This window comes from Stegostoma tigrinum, chromosome 7 (assembly GCF_030684315.1).
Source record: "Stegostoma tigrinum isolate sSteTig4 chromosome 7, sSteTig4.hap1, whole genome shotgun sequence".
NCBI lineage: Eukaryota > Metazoa > Chordata > Chondrichthyes > Orectolobiformes > Stegostomatidae > Stegostoma > Stegostoma tigrinum.
In genome coordinates, this window is record NC_081360.1 from 20,199,257 (window position 1) to 20,213,617 (window position 14,361).

The 14,361-nt window shown below is 41.7% G+C and overlaps 1 protein-coding gene across 9 annotated transcripts in view; it reads right to left on the reverse strand.

The window, feature by feature from the left end:
- Window positions 1-14,361, reverse strand: part of LOC125453854 (abl interactor 2) — a 153,872-nt gene that overhangs the window by 18,082 nt on the left and 121,429 nt on the right. For 3 of the 9 annotated variants that reach the window (XM_048533894.2, XM_048533892.2, XM_048533890.2), the window contains 5 exons: window positions 9,130-9,227; window positions 8,105-8,254; window positions 7,495-7,619; window positions 4,026-4,244; window positions 997-1,173 (listed from right to left, as the gene is read on the reverse strand). In XM_048533894.2, the coding sequence (XP_048389851.1) occupies window positions 997-1,173; window positions 4,026-4,244; window positions 7,495-7,619; window positions 8,105-8,254; window positions 9,130-9,227 (769 nt within the window). The remainder of the gene's footprint in view (window positions 1-996; window positions 1,174-4,025; window positions 4,245-7,494; window positions 7,620-8,104; window positions 8,255-9,129; window positions 9,228-14,361) is intronic. The other 6 variants (XM_048533893.2, XM_048533891.2, XM_048533899.2 and 3 more) reach the window with 3 other exon arrangements.

Below are 14,361 nucleotides of genomic sequence, written 5' to 3' on the forward strand. Positions count from 1 at the left end.
ATTGCTTTGTCCAGATAGTGTTGAGTTATTGAGGCTACAGTCCTTTAGACAACTGGAAGTATTCCATCACAGTCCTGACTTGTGCCTTGCAAATGGAAAGCAGGATTTGGAGTTACTGCGAAAAATTTCTAGCCTCTGACCTGCTCTCTTAGCTACAATATTTGTTATCACCGGTCCAGTTCAGTTTTAAGGTCAATTGTAACACCCAGGATATCGATTTTACTAACAGTTCTATCATTAGCACTTTATTTAAAGTTAAAGTCCACTTTGATGCATCCTCTGAAACACTTCATAAATTAAGTCACTCACATTTGTTCAACAAAATTTGCCTTTAATGAGTTTCTGTTGCCTGTCATTTATTAACACAAGATTTTTCAAGTGGCAATTAATTTTGTCCCACATTACTGTCAGAGTCCTCAAAGTCCTTTGCCACCACTCCCAAATACCACATATTTTCAGGGACCTCTTGTTATGACAACTTTATAAGACGTTAGAGCTGAAGTCTAAGTTATTGGATATGACAATTTAATAATTAAATAGAGCAAGGCTGTGGATCATTGGTCATAAGACAGCTTTGTAATGAAATATAATCAGATTCTGGGTCCCTGATTTTGATAGTTTTGTCAGAAGTTAATTTCATAATGAAGTGTTTACATGATGAGGATGAATATACAAAAAGAAATTAAATGAATTGTAGCCCTCCTGCCATTATAATGTTTGCCAAGGATCGCTGGAGCAATATCATCCAGCTGTGCAATGATGTAGGATTTTCTGACTTACTGAAGAATCAAAATGAATAACTTTGAGAATCTCAGTTCTTTATGAATGTGAACAAAACGTCTATTTGTACACCCATTTCTGCTTCTGAGAATGGAGTGGAAAAATACCTGCATTTTCATGATTTTTATTTTTTCCTGTTTTAATTCAAAGCTCCGAGAGTTGAACTGCAGAAGAAAATTACAACAAAAAGCAAGTATCATAAAACATCATCTTTACCTCTCGATTCAGTTGCCTGGTTCTGACTGTAGTATGGGCCCCCATTGGCTTGATTCTGGACATTACCCTGTGAGGTCATGGAGGGTGGCCGCCGATAGCCAGGTAGAGATCCTCCTATGGTGGTAGGATTCTGCCGCTGCACTGGTCGATTCATGCTGTAGAATTGAGGAGTGTGTCCTAGGACATTTCGGAGAAATTCACATTTAGACACTGAATAAGTCACATGGAGAAAATTCCCATGAATGAGTAAGAATTTGTATTTCTACCAAGCCTTTCATGACTGTGACTTCCCACGGAACTCTACACCCAATGAAACTCTGAAGGGTAGTCACTGATATAAGAATTGCAACTGTGAAATTGCAAGATCCCAAGAACAGCAACGAGGAAAGACCTCTTCACATACTATGCCTGAAACTGTTTTCAGCTCAAAACAAAGGGCCTGAACAGCCTTTTTCTGTGCTGTAAGTTCTGTAATTTGATCTAATCTGCTTGTGATGTTGGTTGAATAGATTTTGGTCAGGACAACAAGACAATTCCACAACTCTATCTGCTACAGGATTTTTTACATCCAGCTGACTAATGGGATAAACCAGGTCTTAATTAAATTATTCAGCAGAAAAGTGGTCAATTTTTCAATGGAGATTTTCACCCAGGCATGAAGAAGCCCAATAGATTTGGGCACCAGCTTTATTTAAACTATACATACCACAAATCATGATAAAATATAGCTAACAATAGAATAGCTCTTTCGCGATTTGCAACAAATAAGTCACATGGATTTCTCTCATTCCACCATGTGAAAGTGAAGAACAGGCCAAGTGGAAATGGAGACATTTTCATGCAAGACATGCAAACCAATCACCTGCTTAGAAAGACTCACCTCATTCATACTGCAATGCAGCCAAATAAAGGCAATGGAAAAGGTGCTTCGCAGGCAGCTTTCACGTGAACAAATTACAGACCGACTCCAGCACTGAGATATTGAATATGATAAAGTAGCCCCCCAGACTCCCATGTGTATAAGTAAGGCCAACATGCCAGCATGTCTACACTTCAAACTGGGTTCTGTCAGTCAACTGATTGATAGTGGGATTCTGGGTTGGAGAAGAAGCAACTGAAACAGGAGGGGGATCTTAAGACAAACCAGCAGCAATTACTTGTCCATTGTAACATATTCACTTTTTGCTAGAAACAGGACAGAGCCTTAGACGAGGAAGCAGGCCAGTTACTCCCTCTCCTTGCCCTAAGGTGATCTGTAGCATCCTTAATGTGACCATAGTTGAGATAAGCACAAGCCAAGGATAAAGTTAGAGCCATAGTTCAACTCTGGATGACTTGGTGCCTTTTCAGTACTATCTTAGTCATGAGGAAGCCTTCAGAACTTTTTGTGAAAGACTTAACTGAATTTTTTGCTGAGTTCTCAATAATCAAATAATGTTAAAGCCTCCAGCTCCTAAACATTCTGCAGCAGTCAAGACATTACTTGAAAATCATGAAATTTCATGAAAATTACACAATCACATCTAAAACATGCCGCTTTCTCCTTGCATCTGGTGACTCAGTGATTAAATGTCCCTCCCAGTGAGGTAGAAAACAAAGAGGCCTGAACTTTGATTGTGTATAACAAAAGAAAAAGCTGAAATAGGACATTTACGTTCCTCAAGCCTGCTTCAGCACCCTGTAAGATCACAGCTGATCTCACTGTGGTTTTAATTCCACTTCCTGCTTACTTCCCTCAACTGTCCTGCCAATAACACTAGACTCCCTTAAATATCTAAAGTCTGTCTGAAAGTCTTCGATATATTCAATTATCCAGCCTCCACTGCTCTCTTTTTAAATATTTCAACGGAATCATCTCTCATTCTTCTAAACCCCAATCAGTATTGGAGTAAACTGGCCCAGTGCAAACATATACCTTCTTAAATAAGAAGACTAAAACTGTATGCAGCATTTTAGGCATGATCTCAAAAGTGCAGAGTTAACCAAGCCCTTACCACCACTCACATGGCCCCCATTCTAGAACAGGTCTTACCAGGTGCAACTCCCTCTTCTGATCATGACCCAGAGCTTTGCAGTGATTTCCCACTCTACGTGCATAAACATTGGGATGCCTGTTTTCCCGACATAAGAACTAGAAGAGCCATTCAACTTTACAAGGCTGTTTCACCAGTGGCTGAAATATAACTCAACTCCATTTACCCACTATTAGTCCTTATTCCTCAATATCCTTACCTAACCAAGTCAATATGTGTCTTTGAATTTATCCTAAGCAACAGCACCCTTCTGGGGGAAATTTTAAATTCCTACTACCTTGTGTACGAAGAATTGCTTCCCAATTTTACTCATGAATAATCTAGTTCTAATTCCCACAAGAGAAACCAATTTCTCTCTAACTATCTTTATCCCTGTATTGTTTTCTAAGAATGCAATTAGGTCAACTCTGAACCTTTAAACATCAAGGGACAAGTTCATGCAAACTGACCTCACCTTTTAAAATTTAGTGTTACTCTGGAGAACCTATACTGCAAAAGAACAATATACATTTCCTGGGGTTCAGGACCTGAAGCAGAACGTAGGCCCCTAGAGACAGTCTGATCAAGGTTCAGTGCAATTAGATTCACAGACAACAAGGGTCACTGCCAACAGAACTGAAAAAGTCATGCAGCTCAGAACATGTCGGAGAAAGAATGGAGAACTGCTTCCCCCTTTGTTGTTCCCAAATTGCTGCCCACACAGTGAATTGATGTAAATACTCAGAACTGCAGGGAACTGCTGGGACTTGTGCTCAGCGAAACTGAACTAGAACTGAGACAACTCAAGTCAAGGCTCCAAAATCTTTTTATTCCCTGTGCCAACTATCAGCCCTGCCCTGACTTTATATTAATATATCACTAATAAATTTTCATTTGGAACAGCTGTGCTGCATTATCTTTTTAAGCCAAGTCAGTTATGTGGAGAATTTATTGCAAGACTGCCTGAGAAACAACTCTATGAGAAAGCCAGAATGTCAGAGAGAAAGAAAGACTCACCTGCAGTAGGAGCGGAAGAGACAGCAGGGAGAGATGGTGAGATGAAGCCATCAGCAAAGGGCTGAGCTCCTGCTACGGAGTCTGGGGTCAGTGTTGGAACATGGGTAGGGGTTGCAGAAGGAACAGAACCTTGAGTTGAAGCAGGTACTGGAGCAGTAGGAGGAACAGGGATTGAAGTAGGATTAGGCGTGGTAGGTGGTGGAGGGGTACCAGCAGAGCCTTAGGGGTGGGTGTAAAAGAAGGATTAACACAAATGAGATCGTTAGCTGGGACCAGAAAGCCTGTGAGCAGTTAGTTAAAGTTCCAATCACACAAGAACCATGCTTATAACATTGCAACACAGGTCCTAGAAGAGAACACCCATCAGCTGAGAGAAAATTACAATATTCAGATACTATGAATTCATACCACCAACTCAGGTGCAATCTGATATACCATGAGAGACTCTGCTTCAAACTGGAAGCAGAGACTGATCACTAATATCACTTTGTTTACCACTTTTTGCTGATTCTTGAGCCTGTGAAATTTCTTTTGGTGCCTGATGCCTTTCTTCACTTCAAGAAACTCACTCTTAACTGCTGGGGCATCAAAGCAAAGCTCTAAGCCCAGCTTTCATGAGAACAGGGGATTGCTGTACAATTACCAGAAAGATCTATGGAACTCATCTACCCAGCATTCCTTTTTTTATTTTTTCATTCATTCCCAGGATGTGGACATCACTTTATCGACCGTCAATAATTGCCGTTGAGAAGGTCGTGTTGAACTGCCATTTTGGATGCAAATAAGTGGATTGCAGGGTCTTTCCATGGCACATTAAGAGGCAACATATGGCCATGGGTCCAGAGTCACGTATAAACTAGCATGGGTATGAGTAGCAGAATTCTTGCCTAAAAGGACATTTGTGAATGAGCTGGAAGTTTACAACAAACCAGTAGTTTCAATGCTCACCATTACTGACACAAGATTTTAACCTATGAATTTGATTTTAAATTCCCCAGCTGCCATGGTGAGATTTCAACTCATACCTCTAAATTATCAGTCCAGGTCTTAGGTTTACTAGTCCAGTTGAATAGCCACTATGCTATGTTACTCTTGTTCAAAGAAGACCAAGGCTGAAGGTCATACCTCTTCATGCTGGACAGACATACAGCAGGAAGCAAATCTGCACCTTGTCTGGACTGTGGCCAGAACGTTGGAGGTTACATCAGAAACACAGTAGTGACAGGGAAGAGTTATTTTCGTGCAACTAAAACACCAGAATTCCATGAACTAAGAACAGGTTTTGATTTATTCAGCTGCTATAAAGTGGTTTATTTGGAAAAGGCAAATGCTTATATATCAGCAATCATTCCAAAGGTTCGTCCCCTCTCTAAATGACACACTTGTGAGCAGTCCAAGGGGATAAAAGTCTCTGGTGAGGGTGAATGGAGTTGTCAGATTCATAAAGTGAATGCAAGATTTTCTGCACTCCATCAGTCTGTGAACCCATGAGATATGCAGGCATTTAAAGTAAATTTAATTTAATCTCATTTATAAGATTTTTCAGACTGATACCCCTCACGTTCATCTAACATATGGCTGGCTGGCCCATGGTCATTTCCTGCATTTGACATCATGCACAATTTTGAAACTGCAGTATATTGTAGCTTGTGTCGATTAGTACTGTGACACATTCAGTAAAATATATATTTAATTCACTCCATAATAATCGTCAGCATGCCTTGTGCTCATGGGGCACAATCTCAGGTTAAGGGACCATTCACATAGGACAGACATGAGGAGAAATAATTTCACTCCAAGAAATATGAATCTTTGGAATTCCCCAAAGGGTGAGATGAAGCCATCAGCAAAGGGCTGAGCTCCTGCTACGGAGTCTGGGGTCAGTGTTGGAACATGGGTAGGGGTTGCAGAAGGAACAGAACCTTAAATTGAAGCAGGTACTGGAGCAGTCGGAGGAACAGGGATTGAAGTAGGATTAGGCGTTGTAGGTGGTGGAGGGGTACCAGAAAAGCCTTAGGGGAGGGTGTAAAAGAAGGATATATTTAAGGTTGGAATTGGCAGATTTTTAATCTCTTGGGGAATCAAGGCTTACGGGGAGCATGCAAGAAAGTGCAGTTGAAGCCCAAGATCAGTCATGATCATACTGAATGAAGGAGTAGATCACTGATCATATAGTCCACTCCTGCTCCTATTTCTTCTATTCTCTAATGTTCTTGTGACTGGACTGGTCATTTTTCCCTATATTCCTCTTCCTTAGAAACTTCTTCAAATTTTTATTAGAAGGTCCTCAGAGGTAAATTATTGATGATTGTTCCCAATGTTTGGTGAATTGGTAAAAGGAGCACAGGATGAAGGTCAATCATTGACAGAATCATGGTGACCTGAATGGCTTCCTGTCACACAGCAATTTTAATGATATTCTTTCTCTGAAGTTAACCATTTGGGTGAAATCCTAGAAGGTTGCTGCCATTCTTAATATGTCAGGGTTGAAGATGAAAGTTAACTTTTTCCCTCAAATGTCCACACAGGAATGAAAGAAAGGATGCAAGGGAAACAGCCAAATGACGGGAAAGTGGCAACAGCCAAAGAGACTGGAGAGAAGGGGCAGTGAAATGTGCATCCAAGTATTATTACTTGTCAACAACATCACAGGAAACATTTCAGAATGACACTGCCTCATGATTACATCACTATAGTGGCTTAAATAAATTTCACTTCAAATCTTAAGCTTTTAAGAAAAAATTAGTTAACACCAAGAGTTAGCATGCCAGAGTTTCCATCAACAGACCTGGCAGTATCACATTGTTAGATCAATTTTAGAACTGTCATTTACTCATTTGTAATAAAGATTTCTTTTTACCTCAAATACATTATTTTTCAACTATATTCGTATTACGAGGTGCCCGTGTCAGCACTAAATGTTACCAGGGCAGGGGCAGCTTGGGGTTAGATACACAGTAAGGTTCCGTTTACACCATCTGAATAAACATTCCCAGGGCAGGTTTGGCATGGGTGAAATACTAAGTTCTCTCTCCACTGTTCACCAATCTATTTGCAGTCCCAAACAAATATACCCTTCCACATGACATTTCCACACTCCACATTTCAGCCATTTTGTGGCCAGAATGAGTAAAACTGTCACCTTAGTGGTGGATTAGCAGTAGTTCCATTCTCACTGTAAAGTGCATTGAGACAGGTAGCTGGGACTTCCTTCCCAGTGACAATCTGGGACTGAATTCAATCCCAACTCTTCTGAGTGCAAGGTCAATGTCTGAATTGCAGCAGTGAATTGCCGTACAAACGCTCTGGAAGTTCACAATGTTAGCAAATTTATTCTGAGTGTTCACAAAAGTGAAGGTGAGAATCCGGATGAGCTGCTGTCTGTTGGTGAGATCTGAACGCTGCATTAAGTCAAAGCCAAGTCTGGAGAGAACTGTAATGATGAGCACTGCAAGTGGGAAGCCCTTACCTGGATAGACACTGGGTGGAGAAGGAGTTGGTACAGCGATGGGAACCCCAACACTGCCACTGCCGCTGTTTTCCCTGCTACTACTACGGCTACTGGGATGGCTTCCCCCACTGCTCCCACTGCTGCTGCAATACACAAATCACAGTAAATGTCAGCACTCACACACATAGTTTGAGGGAGCATGCCATCACTGTTCCTGGTTCTCTCCTGAACTATCTGAAGTCAGTCTCCCTGAATCAAAGAAGAACTGACAGTGAAATGGGTATGGGGCATTAGACAACCCATCTCTTCACCCCACTCGACATAATCCAAATTAAAATCGCAGAGAACGTTCAAAATCCAGCCTGCATCTCTTCACATTCCACACAGCCGCAGGTTAATACATCAAACAGGATATAATTATAATTTTAAAAAATATTTCCAGTTTGAACAGAATCTGGTGTTTCCTCTTCTACAAAACAATGATGACCACACTTTGAAAAGACTTCTAAAAAATTATATGTATAGCACAGCAATGGGTGCAACTACTGCAATCAAACATGTGGTTTATTACATTTCAATTAAGCTCTGCAGAGTCAAATGTATGGATAGGACCCAGTGTTTTATATACCTGTATGTCCTTGTTCTCTGATTTACGGAAGCTGTCCGCACTGGACTCTGCTGTTGTGAGGAACTCATGTTGCGAGTTGGGCTTGGTACATAGTCATTTGGGACGACTGGGGGGCGGACAGGCTCCAGTGTACGATAAGGAGAATGCCGACTACAGAGAGGGAAAGCAAATTAGTTCGAAACAACTTCCACCTGTCATGATGTTCACTGACAGTCTTGTAGTCTACGTCTGCACATCCTTCATGAAGTTCATTGACATACGTATACTTTTATGCACACACTTCACAGACACACATATACTGTTGAAATATACACAAATACATGTGTACACACACACAGAGGCTTGCACTGCTTACATACATACGTACCTTTCATACTTGCACTACTAGCCTCAAAGAAATTACTTGCACTAACAACCTCAAAGAAATGGGATCTCGGTCTAACATCTCATCTACAGAGTCCCCTCTATTAATGTCGTGCTTCTTCAGAACGGAGATGTTTGTTTAGATAGTGAGATTTGAACCTACAATATGACCAATTAGGCCACTGTCAGGTGTCAATGCCGATATTTTTAAACCATGTTTGATGTTCAAAACATACATCAAATAGAAAGCAACAATGGCACATCCACCTATGTTTCTTACAGTTACATGGCTAAGTTCTGACACTGGATTAATACAATAACCATCATTGGATGGTGAGGCAGAGCAACAAACGTCGATCAGTAGGGCAAGAAATCAACCTTCCATGTTACTCAGATATCAAATTCAGCTGCAATTTTATGCCAACTCTCCCATGGTTCAGGCCACTGACAGGCCACCTCGATTCAGACATGATTACTACCCATTTGGAAAAGCTATCAGTTGAATTGCTGGTATCACAATCAAGGAAGTGAGGCTGACTGTGCACATTAAAACATCTATGTACACTTAATAATTTCCTGAAGGAGCAAAGAGTTATCTAGAAAAGGGATTCAAAATGCTTGCAGACTGTCATTCTTTGCCCCAGCTTGCATTGTCTGCTTACCCGAGAGTGCCCTTCCCTGACACTGGTGGACTGGGCGGTTTCTGCGTGGGTGGGGTGCTCCGTGGAAGCCCACCCATCTTCATATTCTGAGTGCTGACCTGAAAGGTGACAAGCAAGGGGATGCATCAGCGTCTTGTCAATCGCACTAACACCAAGAGATTGATAGAGAAGTTTAATCAGAGTGAAGGAAAAAAAGTAAGAAAAGGGAACAGAGCGAGGCCATGCAAAGTGTTTGTCTCCAAGTTTCTAGGTGGCTAAATGGTCTACTATCTTATAGAACAGATACAGGGTTTGCAATTTAAAATAGCAGAAAAGCCATTGCTTAAAAGAAGATATTAAAAAAATAGCAAATACACAACCAGTCAGTCAGCAACATACAGAGAAAGAGTAGTTCATGTTTTGGGTGGGGGCCCATCATCACAATAGGGAACTGATTTCACCCGAAACACTAACCAATCTTCCTTGTCACATGCTGTTTGACGTGCTCTGTCTTTCCTATATTTTCTGTTACGTTTCAGATCTACAGAATTTACCATGAAGGTATCCCCCCTACACAAATGATAAGGGTCATGAAAGCTAAAAACAAATCATAAACAAACAGCTAATCATAATACCGAATGACGCAGTTTCATTCATGTTTCCTTAAAGAAGATAAGGTGGTAATGTGGAGACAACACAAACAGGTGAAACAGACGGACAGTATACAGAACATGGTGAGTGGACTGCAAACACTGTTGGTGGAGGGCAGACAGAAGGTACAAAACACAGAGAGGGGCCAGCAGAGATGGAACATAAAGGGAGTAGAGAGAGTGCAAAAGAGATGCCGTGTGGAGAGCACAATGGGGAGCCAGCACAGAGAGGGAATGGGTTACAGGGGAGACGGTGCATGGAAGGCACACAGTGGAGATGGCATGAGGATGAGATGAAGATAACATACAAAGGTGGGTTGGCAATTGAAGACCACATGGGGGAATGGCACATGGAAAGGGCACACAGGGTGCACAGGAAGACAGTACATGGAACAATATGAAGTTGTAAGTCAAAAATGGCTGCAGCTCTCACTCTCAAGACTCATAATTTCTCTTCCACAATTATGATTCTGTGCAAGCAGTACACCAAAGTCCATCGGTTGCTGTCACAGGAATAATGGATGATTTTGGGTAATTAAAGTCCTTAAGAGCCTTTGCAATCTGACTGAAGTTGAAAAGCAAAAAATTCAGTCAACCGTGTACAGAGTTCATCAGGAAATCCCAGACAACAAAAACTAAGATCAGGGAATTGTAAGCACTGGGGGGTAAGAGTCAGGGATCCCCTTTTGCCAGAATACTACTGGAGGCTCTGTTATGCCAGTAGGTACAGTCATGGGTTCTCCTACTCCAGAAAGAACACTGAGGGACATCCATAGCTTAGGGCCAGAATGCCCCCGACAATAGATGGGGTGGTCCCAGGTCTCCCTACACTAGTACTTACGATGGGAAACTCTCCTTAATCAGAGAATAGAGTCAGTGACTCCGCTACACGAGGGGGCACACCCCAGGACTCCCCTACACCAGGGGGCACATCCCAGGACTCCCCTATACCAGGTGGCACACCCTGGGACTCCCCTACACATAGGGAATATACCCAGGGACTCTCCTACACCAGGGAGTATACCCAGGAACTCACCTACACCAGGGAGTACACTCAGGGACTCCACTCAGGGACTCTCCTACACCAGGGAGTACACTCAGGGACTCTCCTACACTGGGCAATACACTCAGGGACTCCTTTACATCACAGTATTGTCAGAGGTTCTCCTACACTAGCATATGGACAGCGGGTTTTCTACACAAGAATGTGGTCAGGAGTCTTCTACACCCGAGTATGGCTCGGGATTCCCTATAGCAGAGCGATTGATCATGGACTCTCCAGACCAGAGAGTATATTCATGTGTGCCCCTTTACCAAAGGGGACTTTCTGGAGCTATCATACACCAAACGTAACTGTCAGAGGTTGCCCTAGTTTAAGGATATGGTCAGAGGTTCCTCTACAAAAGTCATAATGGTCAGTGGTTTCGCTAATCCAGAGCGCACGATGAGGGGCTACCTTACATGAATGTAAGAGCTCTCTGATCAGAGGCTTTCCTATATCACAGACTAGGTTTGAGAGGTTCACTACATCACAGGATATAGGCAAGGAAACTGTAAGCAAGAGTTCAGGACCAGAATTGATGCCATCCCTGAAGCAGTGAAACCAGGAAAGATGTGTAGCACTTTCTCCTCCAAGTGACTTGTAATGAAGATTGAAAGGTCCTTTATATCAGTGATCAGATCTTCCCTCACAGCCAACTCTTCAGCATCTTCAGTCAGCAAGTGCAGCTTATCCATGTAGTCAGGTCACAGAAAAGCCCAATTCCATGATTATACAATTTTCTCACATGCACACACACAGTGAGTAATGATTGGAAGAAGAAATGCATCAATTGAAATGGGAGAACTCAACAATGATGGAAAGAATTTTACAAGATATCTATACCACACCAGTAGTGTAATCTCATGTACAAATCAGTAGGGGTGCAAATTGACCATATACAGCCGACACTGTTGTGTCATTTAATGTCAAAGTTACAGAAATGTCTCCCGGACACATGTCCAACTTGATGGTTCTGCCCTATTTTAAATTTACACAAACCCTGCACCTCACCCCATAAGTGACTATTGGTATTTCTAACAGATTATTCAGACGGAGATCACAAACTACATTGGCATTATACAAAGGAAGTGATTTATTCTATATACACAATCACATTTCAGAGATAAATGGTCATACTACACCATCACTTGTAATCAATATCAAACAACTGTCCCCCACAGAAAATGCATTTGGTTAGGTTGGACTAAATCTACATTGTAATAGTTTCTTTCTTTATTCATGACCAGGTCTCACTGCTCTCCAAAGCCAATTCTGTCAGTTCAGCATTTGTACTTCTTAATGGATATCTAAATCGTTCCTAACTACACTGAACACTTGAACATCAAGTACAGATGCACTGGCTCCAGGGTTCACAATAGAAGAATACATCATCTGGTTTCACTGGTAGCACTGCCCTAATGCTAAGGTGCTAAGTTTCATTCATGGAGACAATTTGTGACTGCAATCACAACACATGTATACTAATGTTACTGGGATGCAGATTTTTATGGGAAAGCATTTTAAATTGCACTCTTAGCTCATTTTATAACCTTTGGGTTGACGGACATTAGTATCAGTATCAATCATTCTCAGAAACAAAAAATGAGATTGCTGGAATTGAGTTCTGAGGAAGGGCCATTCGACCCAAAACACTAATTCTGATTTCTCTCCACAGTTGCTGCCAGACCTGCTGAATTTTCTAGCAATTTCTATTTTTGTTTCTGATTTACAGCATCCACAGTTCTTTTGGTTTTTAATCAATCATTCCGAGGACAGGTACAGCATAGGTTAGACACAGAGCATAGCACTCTCTGCATTGTCCCAACAAATGCTTCTAGGATAGGTACATTGCGTGGTTAGACACAGAATAAACCCTTCCCACTAATTTCAACAGAGTCCCAGGGTATGTACAGCATGGGGTTGGATGGAGAGTAAAGCTTGTACAAGGTAGTCCTGTCAGATACTTGCTTGACAGGCATAGCAGAGGACTAGACCGAGTAGAGCTTCCTCTACAATGATCTGAACACTCTCACATGCCTTAGTTCTCAATTAGGGATCACTGCAGCAGGGTAACATTTTGATGTTTTCTGCAGCAGTCATACGACGGTCTCAAAATGAGATTTCTAAATCAGTGTTAAATTATGGACAGGTTTGCGCTGTGGGCCCCTCCTGATTTAGAGTTGGCTAGACGTAGCCCTAAATTTATTCAGTTTCCTATCCAAGATATTTGGAAACAAGCTGAGTGGGATGAATCAAGAAACAAGGCAGAAACAGTCCAACCTTTTGATATAATTTTTTTAAAATAAAAATGTACATATATAGAATATATCTACCACAGGATATCACATACCAGGGAGATAAATTCTTGCCAATTCAATGACACTGGGGATTCCAGACAGTGGGCACACACTGTATTGCCAAAAAAATTAACCACAGTTCATTTGGGATGGGCATCATGCTGTGTCTTAGATACTTTTATCCTGTGTCAGAGAATGTGGGGAGTTTTAGAATAGAAGGAATTCTCAAGATGGGCCTGAACAGACAGTGCCTGATTAGACTGCTGAGAGGCAAGGAACAGTCACTTCTGGCACTCCTGATTGTAGGCTTTTGTTAATGTAGCATCAGCACTCTAACTATTTCCTGCCTATCCAACTAGCATGAAGAGGCACTATCCCAGGTCAACTGACATCTTTAAAAGGGGCTGTCTCTAGAACAAATCAGAGGTATTAATAGTACTGCTGGCTCATTTTTCATGGATGTAAAGGATGATCTTATCATGCCTTAAAATAGGAAATCAAGGAGTGATCCTGACAGTCCAGGAAGCCAATGACAGAATTACAAAGTAACCAGACATGATCTCTCAACGGCATGGGGTTAATTAGGAATGATGTGGAGGACGGGGTTGAAAAGGTCAGAAATCACATGATACCAGGTTACAGTCCCGCGGGTTTATTTGAAAACACAAGCTTTTGGAGCCTTGCTCCTTCTTCAGGTGTTAGTGAAGTGGTATCACGCACAGAATTTATGAGTAAAAGATCACAGTGTCACACCACAGATGAGAATGTATTAAACAAGCCTAAGATGTTGTTAAATCTTTAATCAGTCAAAAGGTTTTAATTGATTAATATGTTTCTGTAAGTACCCGAATTCCTTTCAAGTCACTGTCCTGAGAGAACTAAAGGTTTTATTAGTGTAAAGAGCAGGTGACATTTTAGGTCAGACAACACATGTTAGATATGAGGCCTTGTTTAGAATCTGTGTGTTTTGTCTTTTTGTCTCTCTCACTCTCCCCCCAGACACATACTCACACTCTCACTCTCCCCCCAGACACATACTCACACTCTCACTCTCCCCCCAGACACATACTCACACTCTCACTCTCCTCCCACAACATACTCACACTCTCAGTCTCCCCCCAAACACATACTCACATTCTCACTCTCCTCCCACACACATACTCACACTCTCACTCTCCTCCCACACACATACTCACACTCTCACTCACCCCTACATACACACATACATTCTCTGACTCCCCTCCTCTCCATCTCTGTGTCTGTT